We start from the raw sequence: 22,451 nt of genomic DNA, 5'->3' as shown, positions 1-22,451 counted from the left end.
TACTTAGTGACTCTGAGCCCTGCAGGTCCAGGCGACAGGGGACTTTCTGCTTCTGGAACATCTAAACAAGAATGGGCGCTGTCCTCAGGGCACAAACACGCTCTTCCTCTGAGCTCCTTCTCAGCCTCCCAGCCACTCCCACTCTCACTCTCCAGAGCACGCGCTGAGCGGCCTGTCCGCTGGTGCACAGGTGGGCAAGGGCAAGAAGACGCGCTCTCCCTTTGCTGGTGTCTCTCCTGCCCGGCTCTTGCCCCCTGACTTGACTGTCCACTCCGCCAGCCTTTCTTGAGCAGGTCACTGTCCCCCGCTGGAGAGCTGTGAGAGGAGCTGTAAACTGGGGGTTTGGGGGATGGGGTAGTGGGGGGTGGAGGAGAACCTTTGTTCCGCCGAGGGCTATTGGATGTTTATAACATCACTCGCTTAATATTATTCATTAACATAAATTGATGTTGCTGTGAAAGAAGTTCCAAGATGTATTGAATTTCGAGTCCCGCCTGAGGTTGCCTTAGCAGAGCCAGACCCAATGACTTCAAGGGCCTTATAGGGCCCCTCCCCCGCAGCGTGAACCCTGGCACGGAGTCCCTCCGGATGGACGCGCATAGGTGAGCCCCCTTCAGGGCGGATGTGGTCTCTGGAACGTGGGTCTGAGCACTGACTGTACATCGAACGCCTCTCACAGTTGGCAGATGAGCATGGCATCCCGGTTGGGCTGGCTCGTGAGCGTGTTTCTCGGCTCTGATCCTCCGGTTTGTCCTTGTGGATCCTCCCGGTAGGCAGCATTAGAGCTCGGGCCTGCCGGTCCTGGTAAATCAGGTCCCCTCTCCGCTCTGTTGAATGAAACCTCCCTTCTCTCTGGGACAGAGACCCAAACTGTCACCGATTCTGCCCAGCATGCCTTCTCGTCTGTTTTGTTTCTGCTTTTATCCCGATGCCTTTTAAGAGTTGTTTCTAAGGAAAATGGAACGAACCACGTGGACTGAGCAGGTTGCACTCCAAGGGCATCAGCGGTATAAACATAACAGGGAATTAGGGCTCCGTTTAACCCGGGGGCTGTGCTCAGAGGGGAGCTGCACTTGGTGCTGCTTGAGCCCTCTGGCTACTTATAGGTCCTGCTCAGGAAGGCTGCTGTTCTGTGTGTTCTGGGTTGAATTTTGTCCTCCAGATTTTGAAGTCCGAAAGACATGGGAAGTCTGCACCCCAAAACACCAGAATTCGATCTATGTGCAACAGGGTCTTTATGGAGGTCATCAAGTTATGATGAGGTCATTTGGGCGGCCCTAATCCACTGTGTCCCCACCCCTGGCCTAGACTCCTGTGAGAATGCCAGCCCACCACACGCCTAGAGGGACACAAGGAACACACAGGGAGCTCAGGAGTTAGAGCAAAGACCGATGAGCTGAATCCTTCCCATAAGAACTGCTTCACCTCCACAGGTCTCTTTTCACAGTTGTGTGTGTGGGGAGGTGGGGAGGGAGGTAGTAGAGGCCAGAAGGCATCTAGGAATACAGTCCTTGCTGGGAAGACCCAAGGGGACAACCGTGGATTGTGTATGAGAAGCAGGTGTCTGGCACTGCCATGTGGGCCCAAGGTCAGGCGGCACAGTAAGTAGCCAAGAACAGGGTTCCTACCACTACATTGCTAGGATTCAAATGCTGGTCCCTTTCTTTCCTAGACACATGACTATGAGCACATTGTTCAGGTTGTCTTAAGGAATTTCTTTTTCGTTTGTCATCTGGAAAATGGGAATAGGAGCTGCTTTGTGCCGTGAGAATTAAATGAAGTAGTCCCTGGAGAGGGTCCTGGACATCTCTTATGAATGTGAGCTAGCATCGTTACCATCAAGCACCATCTGCAAATGGTACATAAATCTTACCTCAATGGGCTATCCAAGGAACAATACTCAGGTACCGATTTTGAATGTATCTGGTCAACCTGCTTACCAGGTTGAGTCTGCTTAAAAAACAGGGGTGAACACGGACAGTTTTCCCCTTCAAACACTAGGGGTGAAATTAGATAATGTTACGTGGTACATACACAGAAATGTGTTCAGAAAATACTAGTCTCCTTTTTGAGAGAAAACAGGATTTGGAGCCACGAAAAGAAGATGAGGACTTAGCAGTGATTTCCCTCCGGGGTTCCTGCTGGGTTTGTGTCAGTGTGCAGAAACCCCCGGCACAAAGGCTCCGTAGGCCAGGAAGCTGCTTATCCCGGAGTTTTCTGATTTGTGACACTGTCATTGGTTTCATTTTTTTAAAACTTCCTTCTTCACAAAATCTGTGTGATAATGACTCATTTTAACATCAATGTGCCTTAATACTAGTATTTTCCCGGAGAGTCTCATTAACTCCCTTAGAATAACTGGAAACATCACAAGGTATTATAAAACCACTGTTGAAACCCCAGAGCATGAACACTGTATTTTTTTTAAGAAGTCATGTTGGATCAGTATATTTTATCACTATCCAGTTAATTTGGGAAACTGACTCCCAAGGCTCTCTCTACTGATCACGTCAGAATCGTGTAACTTGATGCGGGAGTTGGGGGAGAGTCTAATATTCCCGATTGATTTTTGCTTCCTGGGACCTGGTTTGCAGCTCATCCCAAATGAGTTTAGCAAAGAACATGCATTTTATGGTTTCTAACGGAAAACTCCGCGTGAGTAGTTAGCAAAGGCGCTGTTTGAAGTCTGGAAACAGAGTTCAGTTCCGAATCCAGGAGTGAGGACGAGCTGATGGGCGGGGCAGGCGAGCAGGTGGCCAGAGCCAGCGTCGTCTTCCTTCCCAAGCCCAGACTCTAACCATGCGTTTTAAAGCCTGTAATTTAGGGTTCACCCGGAACAGTGTTCGGTGTCTATCCGTGTCATTCTGTTTCCTTGTGTAGAAGAAAATGAAAGAAAGCTGCTGCGGTGTCAGGTTCTCCTAGTGCAACGGCGCCACCCAGTGACTACGCCGTGCACTCAAGACGTCCCCAGGCTTTGCTGTTCCACGTCCTGCTGCATCTTCAGTGTATCTGCAGCCCAGCTTTTCACAGAATAGGAACTATTATATGTAAATATCTATGCACCGAAATGCTCGTGAAAATATTCAAAAGCACTGCATCTGTTTACCTATTCATTCATAGTTAATATAGATACGTAGCGCAAAGGACAGCCAGAGGAGAGAGCACCAGGAATCCAACCGCGAGCTCGCAGCGCCCCCTCCCCGCGACGCGCACCGCACCGCAGCGCCCACTTCCGGCGGAGTTCAGGTCCGACCGGATGCCTGAGCCCCGAGAAAGGTTCCGCCTGGAGCCCGCGCCGCTCCAGTCTTTTGAGCCGCAACGGCCTCCGGCGTGACCGTTACCGGAAGTAGGCGGAAGGGGCGGGGCTCCCGGGCCGGGCGGCGGGTTTAAACTCAACAGCGGTCGGCGCCTTGGGGGTGGTTCCGCCCGAGGCTGCTCGTCGGGCTGGTTGTCTCCGGAGCGGTGAGCGCGGGCGGGAGGCGGGGAGGCGGTGGGCGGCCCGGCGTCAGCGACAGTGAGGGGCGCAGGGGTCGGACGCCGCGTTGTACCCGGGCTCGAGGGGGAGGCCGGTGGCCCGAGCGGGGCCCGCGCGTGGTCCTCCGCCTGCAGGCGCCGCCTCGGTCCAGCGAAGTGTCAGTCACGGTCCTCCCGGCCCGGGCTGCGGACGCGGGCGGGGTTGGGGTTCCGGCCGCCCCGCCCCGCGGCGGGTCTCGGAGCCCCGAGTGGGGGCGGAGCTGGAGGCCCAGTCCCGGGACCTTCCCGCCCGCAGCGGTGGTTCCTGCCCTGGTGTCCGGCGCGGCGGGCCAGAGCGGGCGTTCCCTTCGTTTGCGGAGCTGAGCGGGTTCCGCAGGGCTCTGGGCCCGGCCTCCCGGGGAGGGGGGTCCGCGGTAGGAAAACAGGAGCGGCCGTGGGAGCGGCTCCTGCCGGGCCGGAGGAGGGAGCGGGAGGCCCGGCCTGACCCCCTTCTGAGCGTCGGTGCACCCAGCGCGGAGCAGGAGCCCACGCCGCCAGGTGGGCGGACACCGGGCGAGGGTTTCTGTGTTGCTCTCAGGTTGCCCTGGTGGCTCCTCTCCCTCCTCGCCCCGCACCCTGTCCCTGGGTAAGGTGGGGGTCACAGGGCAGCGTCGCTGTCACACACGGTTCTGCGGAGGGTGCTGCCTAGCATCTTGCTTTGAGGATTAGTTCTCAGGATCGATGTGCCCCCAATTTAAAGAAGGAAAACATGGTTCCCCGTCTCTTCAACCAAATGAAAGGGAGCAGCGTGGGGACCAGAGAGGCTGCTTCCGTCAGCGCAGCAGTGACCGGAGCTGCGGGCGGTTGTGGGACTGGGCTCCCTCCCTGCCCGGGTGCCCGATGGCTGCGGACGCCCGGTGCGCATCGGCTCGGCTCCTGGCTCCCGCGCTCGGCTTCCCGGGGGAGCGCTGCCGCCCTGCCCTTCTCTGACCTCTCTCTCTTTTTCCTCCAGACTCGCGGAGACCCCCAGGATGGAGACCTTGTCTTTCCCCAGATACAATGTAGCTGAGATTGTGACTCACGTTCGAAACAAAATCCTAACCGGGGCTGATGGTAAAAACCTCTCCAAGACTGACCTGTACCCCAATCCGAAGGTGAGGCGGGACTGCCTGCAGGCGGGCGGGCGCAGTGAGAGGGGTCTCGGGGTGGAGAAAGGCCTGCGCCCAGTACTTGGGGCAGCCAGTCGTTTTAATCCACAGAGACGCTCCTCGTGTCGTTTTAAAATAACAAGTTTACATGTGGGGTGACGTCTCCATTCCGCTAGGAATTCAGTCCTTTAATATGGTCCTTTTCTTCCTGTTGCGTTTTCTGTGGCCGGAGTGGTGCTCTGAGGGTGCCCTCTGGCTCCCAGGCCCAGGGCTTGCTGGGAAATGGCCCTGGGAGCTCCGGCTAGCCTTTCTGCACTGTGTCCCCAGGGGAAGTGACGTGTTGCTTAGATCTGCAGGTGTTCAGTGCGGAAATGAACCGTGTGGCCAGTGAGTCCCCGTGAAGCGATAGCACAGGAGGCCTGGGTCACGGTGTGGGGCACAGCTTTCTGGTCTCCGGCCCTTTAGTTCTTTAAAATGGAAGGGAGGCTCCCAGGACAAAGGAAGCTGCATGGGGATAGGACAGGCTCTGCGGGCCCGCATTTGGGAGCTGCTACTCTCGGAGACGATGCTGTAAACATCCCTGGCCACCCTATCACATTCAGACCCCGCCGCAGTGTTCTCCTAACTCTGGGACGTGGGTGGGAACGGCGTGCAGGTTCCTGCCTCCAGCGTGCTGGCGGGAGGGTCAGCCTGGGTTCCACAAGCCGCGGGCGGAAGGGCAGCCGGAGGGCCGCCCTGGGTGACCTCCTTTTTGAAGAAAAACACCCCAGTGCAGACCACCTGTTTGGGAAGACTGGCCCCTCTTCCCCAGTGGGGGGGGTTGCTGGCGTTGGATTTGGATCGACTTGCGCTCATTGTGTCTATGAGCGTAGGCAGCCCATCTTACCACCCGCTTACTACTTAGGAGAAGTGGTAAGTATATAAGGCATTTTCAAATTTGGAAAAATTAACTATTTGAAGGGAAATGTTTCAAGTGAAAAAGAGAACTTTTTCAGTCTTTTAAAAAAAATTTATCTTGATTATTGAAAGTATTACAGACGTCCCCATTTCCCCCCATTGACCCCTTCTAGGCCCCCCCCCCCCCCCCCAGAGGTCAGTCTTGTCCTTTGCACGCGGTGACTGTGTGGGGTGGTGAGGGCGGTGGTGACCCAGCACTAACAGGCGTTTCTCCGCAGCCCGAGGTCCTGCACATGATCTACCTGAGGGCCTTGCAGATCGTGTACGGCACGCGGCTGGAGCACTTCTACATGGTGGGTCGGTGGCCGTTCTGCTCACGTCCTACCCTCGCAGGCTCAGGTTCAGGACAGGAAGTTCTTCACTTTATTTGTAACAAAATGAAAGGCTTGTATGAAATGTCACTTTGAAAGGCATCTCAGGCCTAAGGATGGTTTATATTGACAGCTTCAGTCAGACAGAAACCAGGGAGAGACCCAGGGCCTCAGGTGTGCAGGTTCCCAGGCGGGCGCTCAGAGACGTGTCCTCAGGACGGAGCCGCGTCGGGGGAAAGCGGCTGAGGGGGGCAGCTGAGCTCTTAGCACGTCAGGGATTTCTAGCAGGAGATGTGTCTCTCATCTGAGTGCCGTCTGAAGGTGCACGTGATGCAGCCTCACAGCAGGTTGTGTAGAATCTAAGCCTTCGCTCTGTGTCTGACACAGGCCCGCACTCTGCCCTGGGCTTGTTCTGCGGGTAAGCGAGCGCGTGTAAAAGCCGGCGTAGTTGTGCTGCTACGTAGAAACCGGAACCAGCGCCCTTCCTTCCTCCTGCCTTCAGAACCGCTCTTGCACACCCTCTGTGAACCTAGTTGTTAATATTAACCACAGCTCTAGGATCTATACCATTTGTGGTTGTTTTTCTTTAGTGAGAAGTTAATATAATTTGATCTCACTCTGTGGTTGAGGTTCTTGAAGACTTTTCTCGTTTCGTCAGGTTAATGTGTAACTTGGTTTTCCCCTTCAGATGCCAGTGAACTCGGACGTCATGTACCCGCATTTGATGGAAGGCTTCTTACCCGTCAGCAACCTGTTTATTCACCTGTGAGGAGAGCTGTTTTATTTGCTTAGTCTAACCCTATCCACGTTACATGAAGCTTTCTTAATGACACGATTTTCTTTGGGGAGGAATGTCTGCCCTCTTGCTCTCCACTCCGTCCCATATATATTCAAAATTGTAGACTTTCAGCGAGCATGACACACTGCCTCCACCTGTGCACTTTGAATCGCAGTTTTAAGGGGTGTGAACGTAAAATTGTTGGAGGCCGTTGTGTTCTTAAGAGTCCTAGTACCTCCATAAGTGTGCGTTGTTTATGTGGATCGACCACTGTGCCTGGGCACGGGCACTCACGTGATGTACAGAAAAGGCAATTTCAGTGCCACAGTGCATGTCTGCCATGGTCCTTTGACGTTCAGAATATATCTAGAAATCTCATTGAAAAGAAGCTGTTTCTGTCCTGGGCTTGTGTGTGATTGACAGTACACTGTTCAGTGTTTTCTCTACTGCGTCTTCCAGGAACTCGTTTCTGCCCATCTGCCGCGTGAACGACTTCGAGACGGCCGACATCCTGTACCCAAGTGAGTGAGACTCTCTCAACACTTTTCTACGAATAAACGTACAACCCAAAGGAAGGAGGATCCCATTCAGAAGGATGATTCTCTTATGTCCTCATATTGGAGTGCTGTCCTTGCAGAGCCACAGAAAAGCTTTTTCTGAGATGTTCTTAATTCCTTACATTTGAGAATGTTCCGTATATTGAGAGTATGAATACAAGTAATAGATAAGCTGTGATGTGGCATAATGGGCTCAGTTTTGTCGGATGTAAATGTACAAGTACTGTTTACCAGGGAGAAGATGTCTTTCAGTAAAACACGAATAGTCACGCTATTGTACCAGAAGGTGCGCTTGTCCTGACTTCCTGTGCCCTCACCTCTGCCTCTGATGCTCACACACCCAGGGGCTCCTGGAGCAAGAGGTCTGGTGTGCTGCTCACAACTTGTTTTGTCCTCTTTGACTCTCTGGTTTCTGTTTTGTTGATTGACGTGTAATTGACACTATATAAAAGTTCGCCAATTGTAAGTGCGTAATTGAAATCTATGGGAAGGTTTCAGATTAAGAATTTAGTCTTTTTTTTTTTTTAATATATTTTACTGATTTTTTACAGAGAGGAAGGGAGAGGGATAGAGAGTTAGAAACATCAATGAGAGAGAAACATCGATCAGCTGCCTCCTGCACACCCCCTCCTGGGGATGTGCCTGCAACCAAGGTACATGCCCTTGACCGGAATCGAACCTGGGACTCTTCAGTCCACAGGCCGACGCTCTAGCCACTGAGCCAAACTGGTCAGGGCAAGAATTCAGTCTCTTTAATAAATAAAGGGCTCCTCTGCTGGTCTCCCATTCTCCAGGGACTCCTTCTTCCACTTAGGTTGGCAAGGTAGGAACATAGCATTGCTCCTGTCTTCCCGCATCGTTTCACCTGTCTCTGTAGTCTTGGGACTCGAGCAGTTTCTCTCTCCACTCTTACTTCTCCCTGGCCCCTCTGACTAGATGTGCCCGCACATCTAGTAGTAGTTGTTCTTAATTCCTTACATTTGAGAGTGTTCTTTTGTTGGTCTTTTCAAAGAAAAAGCTTTTCATTTCATTGATTTTTCTGTTTTCCATTTTATTGGCTTTTGTGCTTAGCATTATTCCTTTTCATGCTTGCTCTGGGTTTGCTCTTTCCCCCCTGCCCCCCTGGTGTTTATTTTTTTAAGGTAGAAACTGAGGCCATTGTTTGAGACGTTTCTTCTTTTCTAATAAAGGTGTTTAGTGCCATAAATTTCCCCTTAGCCCCGCTTCAGCTGCACCCACAAACGGATGAGAGGGGTTTTCTTCCGTGCGTGTGTGTGCGTGCACACAGGTGCATGTGTACATTTTGGATTATAAGTTTAAACTCGTCTTCAGCTTCCGGGTCAAGGCCACGTCCCTCCTGAGGTTCATTCTGCTTCTGGAAGTTCCCCCATGGTTATCATTGTCTAAAGCCACTTTTTACCTTAACTCTTAATTTTGGTGGTTCTAGAGACACATACAGAGTTTACTTCCACTAAAACCCATGTGGCAGTGGCCACAGTTAGACTTCTCAGAGGAGTTGACTGTCTCAGAAATGACAAGGAAGAGGTGCCAGTAAGCTCGTCATCTCCCTGCACTGTGGGGGAGAGTTTCCCTTAATCCAGTGATGGCGAACCTATGACATGCGTGTCAGAGGTGACAAGCGAATTCATTTTTTTGGTTGATTTTTCTTTGTTAAATGGCATTTAAATATATAAAATAAATATCAAAAATATAAATCTTTGTTTTGCTATGGTTGCAAATATAAAAAAAATTTCTATATGTGACACGGCACCAGAGTTAAGTTAGGGTTTTTCAAAATGCTGACACGCCGAGCTCAAAAGGTTCGCCATCGCTGCCCCAATCCATTCTTTCGCTGGGATGTGTGCAGCCTTGCAGAGGTCCCACATCCTGCAGGGCTCCCAGCTCCAGGGCCCTGTGGCCGGTGGGGCCAGGGCGTCGTCAGCTGTTCTGTCTGAAGGTCAGTGATCCCGACCCCTTGCTCCTCAGCCTGGACGAACCCGCTGCTTCTGCCGCCGGCTGCTTCTCCTGCCGCAGGTCTCGGCAGTTTATCAGTGCGCCTCTCGGGGATTTGTCTGTGTCCCCTCCTGCCCCCTCCCTCAGGTTTGCTTACGTCCTTGGATAGACTTGTAGTTCTATCAAGTGTGGAGTGTTGGGCTATTTTATGAAGGTCCCTCTGCCACTCCTCTTTGTGGGGCTCCCCTTACTCATTCGTTGTGCTGTTTGGGGGTGTCCCTCAACGCACGGTGCTCTGTTCATGCTCGACTCTGGCTTTTCCTGCTGCCTTCCTTTCACTGGTCCTTGCCTCTGTAGGTCTGCTGTTAATCCTGCTGAGTGGATTTTTCATTTCACATATTCTAGTTGTAAATCGTAAAAGTTTGATTCAGGTCTTTTTAAAACGATTTTTTCTTTTTCTCCTTATACTGCTGGTGCTTCTCTCTCCCTTGAACAGATGGAGTGGAAGGTGGGCAATGGAGTTTAGTTTGGAGAGGCCAGTTTCAATTCTGTTTGCCTCGGTCTCTCCAAACTCTAACTCCTCCTTCATGGCTCAGCAGAAGCTGTGGGTCTGTGCTCCTCCTCCCTGGGCGCAGCCCGGACACTGTGGGTGGCGGTGGGCTGGCACGTGGACAGGGCTCCCCGCCTTGGTGTCCCTCGGGGCTGCTGTCCTCGGCTGCTGCAGCCCGTTGTGTCTGGCTTTGCGATTGGTTAAGGGGGAGAGAAAGCTGGTTCTGCCCTTTTCTCATGGCCAAACGTGGTTCGCCTTGAACGTTTTTTTGAGTTGTTAACGCAGAGATCCTCTGATCTTTAAGTTAGTGCACCTTGGCCTGTTCCAGCACACCAGCTCTGTTCTGTGTCCTGCGAGCAGAGTGCATGTGGGAGAGGGTAGTTTCCACTTTTATATTGTTTCAAAGATTTATTTAAGGAGTCTTGCTTTCTATTTTAGAAGCCAAACGGACCAGTCGGTTTTTGAGTGGGATCATCAACTTCATCCACTTCAGGGAAGCATGCCGGGACACGTACATGGAGTTTCTCTGGCAATATGTAAGACTGGAAAGGATTCTGGGGTCGCAGACCAGACCAGAAGCATCGTTATAAACTAGTGATCTGCTGTGAATCGGCTGTCGCGCATGGCTGAGTGCTGTAGCACCGAGCGCGCTGTGTGTATGTGAGCGGCAGGCCTAGTTACGGGGAGCACCTCAGGGAGGGTGCCTTGGCTGTTTGGTGATGGACGTTAGGGAGAGGCTGGGCTTGTTTACTCCTGTGGCTGAGGCTGCTCTTCCTGTTTTAGGAAATGGCAGGTAGGAGAGTCGTGATGAGTCCAGGGTCCCTGTTGAGGTTAGCGGTGCCCTTAAATCACCGAGGCTTGGAATTGGCGCTTGCTCCTCAGTGACGACCTGACTGATGCTGCTTGTTTATCATGCTGGCCCCGCACCGCATGGTCGCCTTCTGTCCAATAAATCCCTGTCCCAGATGCGCACATCCTGCAGTTCCGAGGGTTTGGAGGGCTGTTCCCTCTGTCCGCAGCTGTGGGCACAGCCCCGAGTCAGGCACTCAGACTCAGCTCCAGCCACACTGAGCACAGACCACACCACGCCTGTACCTCCTGAGCATCACACGCTCCCCACGCCGACACGTGTGTGTGCCAACATGCGTATACACCGTGGCTTGGCTCATTTCTTCTCACTTCTGAGGCACAGCTCAGACATCTGTCATTTTTACAAAGACCCCTGTGACGCTCCCCTGGCCACCACCCAAGTGGCTGCTGCCCCTGTGGTTAGCACTAGAACAAGCTGGGTTGTGGCTTATACTTGGCACTGACTCTTCAGGGCGACCGAGCTACTGGCGTCCAGGCACTGTCATCTCAGGTGCTGTTTCCGGCGCTGCACCAACACTTCTGTGTGAGGAAGCACAGAAATCCCTGATGCGCTGTCCCAGCGCCTGGTGCCGTCTCACATGCTTGTTTCTGACGGTGAAAGGAGTAGCGAGTGTTTGCGCCTGCCCTGGCAGGTGATGTGTGAGCATGCTGCTGATTATGTTGGAAGCTAATGTGAAGTTACTAAACTTGCTTTAATAGAAATCTTCTGTGGACAAAATGCAGCAGCTAAATGTGGCTCACCAGGAGGCGTTAATGAAGTTGGAGAAACTGGAGTAAGTAGCAGATTTACAAATAAAATAAACGCCACTTCAAGCAGGCACAGTAGATTGTAAGCGTTTGACAGCCTTACACTGGATCTCAAGTCTCTTATCTTTCTTACCTAAAACACTGTTTTAAGTTGACCTTTTCCTTTTTCTCACTCTCGGGGTGTAATACATCTTTTGTTTCTTTCCTGCTGTTCGTGCATTAGCTGGGCACGTGCCAAGTGATACCTCGCTCTCTGGAGCTGCCCCGGAAGTGTTTAGCTTGCACAGGAGAGCAGCGGCGCAGTGGCTCCCTGCGGGCCGTTAGTGGTCAGCGTTCTACTTGAGCAGAGGGGCGTTTTGTTGACTCCGGCCAGACAGGAGGAGAACCGTTCGCGAGTTAGGGTTCCTTGGCCTTGTGTATTCTGGTTTGGAACTGACGGACTTTTCTCCCTTCTAACATGCTGGGGCCTGAGTGTAGCTGCACAGGCCTTCCTGTGAATTGCCTTCAGAGACAGCAGTAGCTGAAAAGACAGCACAGGAGGCAGATGTTCAAGTTCACGTGGTGGGTTTAGCGCAGCAGATCAAGCGACAGGGCCAGACTGGGGGAGTGTTAGCAGCACATGCAGCAAAGCACGTCTCTGTCCATCACAGCCGCGCGGGGCTCTACCATGCAGAGAACCCGCCCCCGGGGAATGGCAGTAGAAGGTGGACCCCGGGGGCATGAGGGGACTGACGGGATGCATGCAGGTGGCTGGAAATGAGAGCTTGTCAGACTCACTGGCAGTAGGGGACAGAATTAAAGGAACGATTCTAGACCATGTTTCAGAGCCTCACCCGGAGAACCTTCCTGTGGAGGAGACTGGGCATGTGAGGGTTAGTTAGGGAGGCCTGGGAGGGCCAGAGAAGGCGCTGCCGGGCCCAGGCAGCAGCCGCACGGGCAGGGCAGGGGGCCCCGAGTCCGTGTTCTCATTCGGGGTCAGAGGGTGGGGTGCGCAGACGGTACCCACGGAGATGGTCCCCAAGAAGGAAGACCTGATGGGGGAAGCAGAGGGAGCGTGTCCTGGAGGCAGCTGGTCCATCTCAGTCAGACGTGAAGGCAGAGGGTGTTCCCAGGGAAGTTCCGGGGGCCCAGCCTTCAGTCTGGCCCGCACAGTCCAGGCCGGCACCACGTGGCGTTAACTGGCGCCGCTCTGCTCAGTTCTGTTCCAGCGGAGGAGCAGGCCGAGTTCCAGCAGCTTTCCGACGAGATCCAGGAGCTGCAGCAGCTGCTGAACCAGGACTTCCGGCAGAAAACGGTGTGTGTCCTGGCAGACCTCGACTCTGAGAAGAGCGTCTCTGCAGATGGGGGCGGGCGTGCATGAGCAGACACTGGACAGACAGAAGCACGGAGGGCTTGCTGCGGTGCCCAGGCTGCCAGTGCGGTTAGGGGACGGCAGCATCGGACCTAGGAAGCCCCACGGACTCTCCTCTCCGTGAGAGCGGGTCACGTGGGCACCACGGCACTGTTTTCCTTCTGTCTGGGCTGCCGAGGCGGCCGTAGCGCTGAGCAGCTATTGCATTGAGCTGCTCAGTAAGGGAGCTGTGGGTACTTGTGGCGGGGGCTTGGGTGGGGCCGGATAGTGTGGACCGAGGGCGTGAGGGTACTGGCCTAATGCCCCAGCTCTTTTCTGACCTTAGCTTTATCAGAGCTCCGAGAGGCTCTCTAAACCTGCTCTGAGTCCTTATGAAAGAGTGTTTGCTTTTTCCTTAGGTGTTGCTGCAAGAGAGAAATGCCCAAAAGAAGTCCGATGTTTTAGAGAAAACCAAGCATTTGGTGAGCACCTTTCCCTTCAGCAGCATTGAGGTTGGGGAGCTTGTGGGAGGAGTGTTTAACTGGGTGTAATATAGTCAAATGTCTCCTGTGTCTTTTCCCTTAAAATGAATCGAATTGAACTTTTTTCATAGCACCTTCTCAGCGCTGTTACTTTGCTTGGGTCCTGGGAGATGAAAAGTAACTAAGTGGTCACACGCCCACGTTGTCTGTCAGTTGAGAAACAGCTGAACCGCACAAGGACCATGTGGGTGTGAGCCTGGGTCCGGCCGATGGAGGGCTTGGAGCAGGCGGGGCAGGGTTTCCCGGGTTCGTGGGCACAGGCCGTGCAGGCGGAGGAGGTGACCTCAGCAGGACCACACTGTCATGGCCCATCACAGGACCTGTGTGACCAGCTTGCAGGGGGCCACTGGACACTGGAGGGCCAGGACACAACAGGAGCCTGAGGGACTGAGGGAGAGCTTGGCCTGGGGCCTGGACACGAATGTGAGCCTCAAGGCAGGAAGCACTGTGGCCATCACTGAATTTCACCCCCACTGCCATGGACCTGACTTCCTTGCTCTTTCCCATTGTAATGAGAAATCTCCAACCTAATGTCGTATCTAATGTATAAAAAGGTTTTCTCCACAGAATGAACTAAAGTTATCAGTGGTTTCTTTGAAAGAAGCACAAGAGAGTTTGAAAACAAAAATTGTGGATTCCCCAGAGAAGGTGAAGAATTATAAAGAAAAAATGAAAGATACAGTCCAGAAGCTTAAAAATTCTAGGGTAAGTTTCCTTTTTATTTTATTTTTACTTTTTTTAAATGTTATTTTACATGTTTTTTATTGATTTTAGAAAGGAAAGGGAGAGGAGGAGGAGGAGGAGAGAGAAACATCAGTGATGAGAGAATCACTGATCGGCTGCCTCCTGCACACCCCCACTGGGGATCCAGCCTGAAAGCTGGGCCTGTGCCCTGACCGGGACTCAAACCATGACCTCCAGGTTCATAGGTCGATGCTCATCCACTGAGCCACACCAGCCAGGCTCCTTTCTATTTTAATGAGTTTCTGTCTTTTTGGCAACTGTTGTCTAATCATTTGTTAATTATCTGATTTCCTGGTTACCTGTCCATCTCTCCCTTTTAAGCGTTTTGCCCGAATCTCTAATTTGTGGCTCTTCTCAAAGTGGGTTTGGGATAAAGACATAGAATTTGAAGGCTTTTGTGCACTTAGGCAACACGTGTTTTAGGCTTTTCCCTGGGTGACCCTCATGAGACTTAGGTACTTTATTTTAAGGGAGAAAAGTATTAAACAGTTTTATAATCAACTAGAGGCCCAATGCACGAAATTCGTGCAGGAGTAGGCCTTCCTTCCCCCGGCTGCTGGCACTGTCCCTTCGGCCCTTGGGGTCCGGGCTTCCCTCCGGCTGCTGGCAGGCACCTGGGACCCGGGCTTCCCTCGCAGCCCGGCTTCGTCTGGAAGAATGTCCGGAAGGACATCCGGTCTAGTTAGCATATTATGCTTTTATTATCATAGACTATATAATAACAGGTTTCAGTATGTACTATGAAGAAGCATAGGGTCTGCATGTCGGGGCAGAAGGTATATGGGAAATCTCTGTTCCTTCCGTTCAATTTTGCTGTGAATGTAAAACTCCAGGAAATAAAATCTGCTTTTGAAAAATCACCACAAAGAGAAACAAACAGAAAATGTATGGGTGCTTTGAAGTAGTCTGATGAGGGAGCCTGCTTTACTCTGTGGAAATTGCGGTGGGGGGAGGAGGGGAATTGAGGTTGACACCTGAAGAACGAACAGGTAATCCTAGTACATTTGCATTGGGCAGAGGGAACAGCATATGCAAAGTTTCCGAGGTCGTAGGTGTGTTCTGGGAACAAAGCATGATGTCTAGAAGGAGAGTGGCCTGAGGTGATGGAAAACTAGGCAGAGATCGAGGCTCAGGGTGCTGGATTTGACCTGAGAGCCAGGGCGCAGCAGCGACTGCTTCAGAGGGGAGTGCTGGGCGTGGTAGGATTTGTGTTTAAAGACCCTGGGTGTTTGTGGGAAGAGGTGGGTAGAGTGGGACTCAGTAGAAGTGGGTGGACGATTGAGCATCTTTTATGAGGCAAGTTTTATAGACTATGGAAAGACACGCCGGGTCATCTCTGAGGTTGTTACGCAGGTAATTCCCGAGTATTAAGAATTCCCACACAGGAATAGACAAAGGTCACAGAGCAGGAACGAGAGCCCCGAGAGATCTGCATGTTCTGAGAGAAGCGGGGAGGATTTAGCAAGCAGTTCTCATCCAATGGCTGCTCATGTAGAAGCAGAGGGAGTCGGGTCTACATCTGCAGCACTTGCAAAAGTACATTTTAACGGGATTAAAATTTAAAAATTCAGCAATTTTAGAAATTTCAAGAGAACACATATAATCTTGGTCTGGGATGGATTTTTAAAATTAAGATAGGAAACCCCAAAGCTATAGAGAACAGTGCAGGAATGGGACATACCTGTAGAGCACGTGACAGGTGATGGGTTATGTCCACGACATGCAAGGTGCTGTTAGTACGAAAAAGACCACGGAAAACGAGCAGTTTGCTGATGACAACCACTGGTTGAGAAGGGGCTGGGGTAGGAGAGAAGCCCTCGTTGTTAGGGTGGTGTGGTCAACAGTGCTCATTTCTGGTTTTAGAAGAGGAACTAGTCTTTTTTAAAAATGAGCTGGAGTAGTCATCTTTACACAAAGGACTAAGGTTATAATCGGGAGGCAGCTGCCCGGGAGGAACCGGCGGTGGGAGTGTTGGCAGAAATGGAGCCTTTTCAGGTCATGGGAGAAACCTTGGGGGCGCTTCAGAGAGGGCGTTGGTGAATGAAGGCAGCTTTCCTCTGCCCACGCCCCTGGGCTCAGGCGGCATGACCGCGCTGTCCGGCCGTCTGAGTGCGCTCTGCTGCTCTGCGGCATCACTGCCCAGCGGGCACTGACGTCACTGCCCGTCCCAACGAGGCTCTCACCCGGCTTCTGCGTTTCTCCCCAAGCAAGAAGTGATGGAGAAGTACGAGGTGTACCGCGACTCGGTGGACGGCCTGCCCTCCTGTCAGCTGGAGGTGCAGCTGTATCAGAAGAAAATACAGGACCTGGCGGGGAACAGGGAGAAGCTGGCCGGTGTCTTAAAGGAGGTTTGTTCTGTCCTCCCTGGCGTTGCGGGCATAGTGCCTGGGATTTGCTTTCCTCTCCGGTACCGTGTCCTAAAGAAGCAGGTCCCTGCAGCGCCGCGGGCTGTGTGCTGGGGCAGAGAGCTCCTTGGTCTCTTCAGCCCAGCTCTCCCCAGGGGACGGCGATGGTGGCGTCACTGACATCGCTTGTTGCTCTGGGTTTCAGAGAAAAGTAGCAGAAGTTTTAAACTCGAGTTCACAGTTGTTGGAAGTGCTCCTCCAGGTGACCTAGTGCCCCCTGAGATCTAGGGACGAAAGTTAGTGACAGTGTCGGCCCTGCAGGCGGAGAGCCAGCACCAGCATTAAGTTTCTCTGGCTAGAAACTCTTCCCACTTCGCACCCTTCCCATCCTCACCCTGCCTGTCCCCAGGCCTTGCCCCATGCATTTGTGAGGGATTTCTTACGTGAGGAAGTAGAGGTTAGGGTATGAGATTGCCCGAGGTGTTGGTTCCCCACCGCATTCTCGCCTGTCTGCCCTCGGCAGCCCGCAGAGCAGGGGGAGGTCCCTGCTTCTCTCAGCTCTGGGCCACCCTCCTCCCTCCTCCTCCTTCGCCTCTAGCTGGTCTTGTATGCACCTCTGTTCCAGTTCTCCGAGAAAGCAGCAAGAGAAGCCCTGTGGGTGTCACGCACTCTCTGTCCCTGCCTACTGGTGTCTCCTCCATCCAGTCTGCATGCTTCTGCGGGTGCAGGGCTGAAACAGTTCCATCTCCTTTCAGAGCATGTCTGATTGCTGTTCTTCTAGAAAGAGTCGTTCATTCTGTCTGTAAACCCTACTTGGTTGCATTGACATGAAGTCCTTCTCATGACACAGAACCTGAACCTGGAGGATCAGATTGAGAGCGGGGAGTCAGAACTGAAGAAACTGAAGGCGGAAGAGAATTCCTTGCGCAGACTGATGAATGTGAAGAAGGAAAAACTTGCCACAGCCCAGTTCAAAATCAACAAGAAACATGAGGACGTCAAGCAGTATAAGCGCACGGTCATTGAGTACGGAGCGGTGCAGGGCAGGGCGGGCACTGGGATAACTAAGAGCTTTGCCTGAGATTCCAAAACACTTACCATTTCAGAAAGGTGTTCCACAGTGAGGGGCGGAACAGATGAGCCAGCTGTGGGTCTTAGGGGACCGTGTCCAGATTTGGAGATGTTGCTGTACTGGATTTCTTTCCAGGGTCACAATTCTGTGATTTGCATAACTCTTCAGTGCTCTACTCTGTTGGCCAGGTGGTCCACCTCCCAGTCCACCTCCCAGTGCACCTCCTAGTCCATCTAGTCCACCTCCCAGTGCACCTCCCAGTGCACCTCCTAGTCCATCTAGTCCACCTCCCAGTCCACCTCCCAGTGCACCTCCCAGTGCACCTCCTAGTCCATCTAGCCCACCTCCCAGTGCACCTCCCAGTGCACCTCCCAGTCCACCTCCCAGTGCACCTCCCAGTGCACCTCCTAGTCCATCTAGCCCACCTCCCAGTGCACCTCCCAGTCCACCTCCCAGTGCACCTCCCAGTGCACCTCCTAGTCCATCTAGTCCACCTCCCAGTGCACCTCCCAGTGCACCTCCCAGTGCACCTCCCAGTGCACCTCCTAGTCCACCTCTCAGTCCACCTCCCAGTCCACCTCCCAGTGCACCTCCCAGTCCACCTCCCAGTGCACCTCCCAGTCCACCTCCCAGTGCACCTCCCAGTCCACCTCCCAGTGCACCTCCCAGTCCACCTCCCAGTCCACCTCCCAGCCCACCTCCCAGTGCACCGGGCTGTCGCAGCCTGGCAGCACCGTGGATTTTGTGCTCAGAGAAGAGCTGTAGTGTTAACGTTCGTGGTAGCTGTCAGCTAGTGAGCTGGGGGTCCCTTGGTGCAGTCTCCTTCCCGTCTGAGCTAAGGTGCTAAGAATAGTTAAGATGGGTGTCAGGGATGTCAGGTGTCATGTTAGGGATCGGGGGACGATTTCCTTTGCTTTGTTCCTCCTGTGGATGAAACAAAGGGCAGAGCCTGGGCGTTAGATTTGTGGCCAAGCTGCCTCACAGTAGAATTGCCCTGACTCACATTCCCACCAGTGGCATGCGAGGCACACCCTGGGTGGGGACTGTGATGTCAGACCCATGTGGCTTATGGGCATCCAGCACGTGTGTAGCCCCACACTGGGGTCGTCATCCGTTCGCTTTTATTCCTGAGACAAGGCTGAGGTGTGTCAGAAACACATGGTCACTTTGGAATTGGACTCAGAGTTAAATGTTTGCCCTTTAGATGCTGAAGAGGAATTATAATCGGCTGTCTCCATTTTCTTTAGAGATTGCAATAAAGTTCAAGAAAAAAGAGGTGCTGTGTATGAGCGAATAACCACCATTAACCAAGAAATCCAAAAAGTTAAATTTGCCATCCAGCAACTAAAAGATACCACGGAGAGGGAGAAACTGAAGTCCCAGGTGAGTGTTGATGAGAAATTAACTTCAGGTCATCTCACCAGCTGAAGACGTCAGTTATGCCACCCTCATTTTGAAGATTTCATCAGTTTTCTAGAGTAGAGGTTGACCCCCCTCCCATAACCTTTCAGAATCCTACTTATTCTTATACCAAGGTGCGGGGGGGCAAGTTCCTCAGCCAGGGACTGGACCCCCTTGGGGGCAGGAAATGGGAAGAACACATGGGCAACAGCAGGTGACTGGGACATGCTTTACTGTGAACAGAGCAGCCAACAACTGGCTGATCAGGGGCACCTGATATACACGCTCAAACAAAAGAGGCCTCGTGCCAATTAGTGACTCTCGTGCTACACTAACATAAAGAGGTTACACGAGGGTGCGCTTGCACAATACAGATAGTGCTACTGCTGAGGCATTGCCCTCGCGCATGTGTAGGGCAAAGGGGCGTTTAACCTAGTAATGTGCTGTGTCCTTGCCTATACACATGCGAATGGCGAGTGGGCCTTGAACCTCTGGCTTACTCTGGTCAGGGCCCCAGCACAAGGTTTGAGAATTTTAAAAATAAATAATAAAAGATCAAAATTGCATTGGTTAAGTATGAGATGGAAGAAACTACCTTCAGGCTGAAAACTTTTGCTTTATGTTTCTTCATGTTCAGCACATGCACGTGGGTTTGGGTGAAAACTCATTCTTGCTGGTGGAGCAGCCTGGCCAGGTGAGGCTGGGGCATTTCCCAGCCCTGTGGGCTTGTAGTGAGTCTGTGTACAGGCCTTCAGTGATGGCGGGTCCTGGGCAGAGGCTCTCGCTGCCACCGCTGCCTAGGTGTGTGCCTGGTGTTTGCCATGGAGAGCGGCAAAGTGGAAGTTTCCTCGACGGTTAAGTCCTCATGTCTCAGAACCCAGGCCGTGGTGACAGGACAGGCTTGTTCTGAGGAGCAGACGTGGTTGATGTGTCTGTCTGGCTTGTAGAGGGTTTTTTAGTGAGAATAGACGCACGTGTGCGTGCACGTGGTATTAATAAATAGGAATCAGACCATGATTCTTGTAACTCATTTTCAGTTTAGATGGCTGCATAGACTCATTCCATCTCACTTTCCACTTAGGAAATATTTCTGACCTTGAAAGGGGCTCTGGAGAAATACCATGAAGGCATTGGGAAGGCGGCCGAGGAGTGCTGTGCTGAGCTGGAGGGGAAGGCAGCTGAGCTGAGGAAGAGGATGGCCACACTGCCCACCTGATGCACATGTGGCAGGTGGTTTGTAAATAGCTTGTGTGGTTTAATGTTTGTAACTGGAAGTTGAATTTAATGGAAGTATCAGAAGTACTAAATGTTAGCTCAGTCATTTTGTGTACACTCATAGGTTATTATTTGTAGGATAATGCATTTAATGTGGACATTTCCTAACTCATAAAGCTCTACAGCTCTTCATGACTCGGCCCCAGCTCTTCCTGTCAGCCATGCTCAGAGGTCAGTTGCATTTCTGTACACCAATAAGGAACCATCAGAAGGACATATTAATAAAACAATCCCATTTACAGTTCTGTCAAAAAGCATAAAATAGCCCGGCTTGTTTGGTCAGTGGTTGAGCATTGACCTATGAACCAGGAGGTCACAGTTTGATTCTTGGTCAGGGCACATGCCTGGGTTCTGAACTTGATCCTCAGTGGAGGGCGTGCAGGAGGCAGCTGATCAGTGATTCTCTCTTATCATTGACTGGTGCCCTGGTGCACAGATTCGTGCACATTGAAAGGGAATTAATTAGAAGATGGCTGGCCGGGCGGGACTGGGTGAGACGGGCCAGACACGCCCTGGAGCCAACCTCCTGTGGGCCCTCCCCAGCCAGCCACACCTGGGGCGGCACCGTGGCTCGAAGGGCATTGGCAGAATGAGCGGGGTCCCTCGGCCTGGCCTGCAGGGATCGGGCCGAAACCAGCTCTCCAACATCTCCCAAGGGGTCCCAGGGTGCAAGAGGGCGGTTCTCGGGTGATGCACCCCGGAATCGGGTTCCCTCCTCTCTGGTTTCGGGGTGTGTCACCCCAGAACCACTGCTGCCGGGTCACTGAGGCTTGGCAGCTCCTGCGTTGAGCATCTGCCCTCTGGTGGTCAGTGCGCATCATACCTACCAGACGGTCGGATGGTTGCTTAGCCTTTTATATACTAGTATATAGATGTTTCTCCCTCTCTCTGTGTCTCTGAAATCAATTAAATATGTATTTTTTAAAAACATAAAATACATAGGAATAAATTAAATCAAAGGGGTGAAAGACATCTCTGAAACCTATATGACACTGAAGAAAATTTGAACAAGATACAAATAAATGGAAGGCTGTCCCTTGCTCAGTGGTTCTCAACCTTCCTAATGCCGCGATCCTTTAACACAGTCCCTCATGTTGTGGAGACCCCCAATTTCATTGTTACAAATTGAACATAATTAAAGCATAGTGATTAATCACAAAAACAATATGTAATTATATATGTGTTTTCCGATGGTCTTAGGTGACCCCTGTGAAAGGGTCATTCGACCCCCAAAGGGGTCGCGACCCACAGGCTGAGAACCGCTGGATTAGAAGGATTATATTGTTAAAATTTCCATACTACCCAAAGCAATGCCATTAAAATACCAGTGGCATTCTCAGAACAACTAATTCTAAAATTTATGTAGAACCACAACAGACCCAAATAGCCAAAGAAATTTTAAGAACAAAGTGGGATGTGGCATGCTCCTTGATATCAAAAGATATTATAAAGCTACAGTAATCAAAACAGTATGGCTCTGGCATAAAAACAGATCAGCAGAGCCCAGAAATAAGTCCTCGCTCCTGTGGTCAGTCTGCACAAAGGTGAGGCTACACAGTGGGGTAGGGACAGTCTCTTCAGTAAGTGGTGCTGGAAAAACGGCAGCCACATGATGAAAGTGAACATGGACCACTTGCTTACACCACGTACAAAAATAAATTTAAAATGCATTAAAAATAACATGGGACTACATCAAGCAAAAGGTTTTGTTTTTTTAATTGATTTTAGAGAGAAAGGAAGGGAGGAAAAGAAACATCAATCAGTTGTCTCCCATATGCTTCCCAACTGGGGATCAAACTCATAACCCTCTGGTGTATGGATGACACTCAACTAACCGAGCCCCTGAACCAGGGCACTGCCTCAGGTCTCCGCTCTGCCTGGGGCCACGAGCCGGCTTGCGCTGGCAGTCCTGGCGAAGCACACCCCACACCTGCCCCGCCTCTTTGCTACTTGGGCAGCAGCCTTTTCGTCCTGTGACCAAATAGCCCCTCACCCAGGTTCATGGTTGTCCACAAAAAACGCTCATCTTTCATGCACTTTTCCATACCAAACATTAGCATATGGCCTAGAAGTTTCATGTCTTCACTCATCTCTCTCTGTCCCCAAACATACCCACATTTAAACCTCTATTGGCTGTTTTGACTGAAGAATAAATGACACAATTCAGAATTTTTTCCCAAAGCCTTCTCAACATGTAAACACTAAAGGTTATTACCACAATGGAAACGGCTGTGCAGGGCACAGGTACAGCCGAGGCCTGTGTAGAGCAATTGTGTAACTTCAAGTTCAACTGACACCTTTCAAGGAGCTAATCCATCGGATGACGAAGCACGGGAAATTGAAATACGCGTTTTGCAGGCTGAAGTTAAAGCATCTGACTTCAGTTTCATGGGATGTTCCCTATTTTTAGAAAGACCA

At 51.8% G+C, this 22,451-nt stretch overlaps 1 protein-coding gene across 2 annotated transcripts; it reads left to right on the top strand.

The window, feature by feature from the left end:
• The first annotated feature begins 3,354 nt into the window (after positions 1-3,354).
• Positions 3,355-21,677, top strand: NUF2 (NUF2 component of NDC80 kinetochore complex). Of its 2 annotated transcripts, none has more exons than XM_081112522.1 (14): positions 3,355-3,462; positions 4,466-4,607; positions 5,777-5,851; positions 6,558-6,634; positions 7,107-7,168; positions 10,146-10,243; positions 11,277-11,350; positions 12,522-12,618; positions 13,074-13,136; positions 13,764-13,901; positions 16,148-16,288; positions 17,136-17,311; positions 18,605-18,740; positions 19,840-21,677. In XM_081112522.1, exons 2-14 carry the CDS (start codon positions 4,485-4,487, stop codon positions 19,972-19,974), a joined length of 1,395 nt encoding a protein of 464 aa, XP_080968648.1. In that variant the 5' UTR covers positions 3,355-3,462; positions 4,466-4,484; the 3' UTR covers positions 19,975-21,677. The 2 variants fall into 2 exon arrangements, with proteins under 2 accessions (XP_080968648.1, XP_080968649.1); XM_081112523.1 differs by lacking the exon at positions 3,355-3,462 and adding an exon at positions 3,701-4,011.
• Positions 21,678-22,451: the final 774 nt, after the last annotated feature.

This window comes from Myotis nattereri, assembly GCF_964212035.1.
Source record: "Myotis nattereri genome assembly, chromosome: 18".
Taxonomy (NCBI): Eukaryota; Metazoa; Chordata; class Mammalia; order Chiroptera; family Vespertilionidae; genus Myotis; species Myotis nattereri.
The sequence above is the reverse complement of the archived record's forward strand: the minus strand, read 5'-3'. Positions and strand labels throughout refer to the sequence as shown.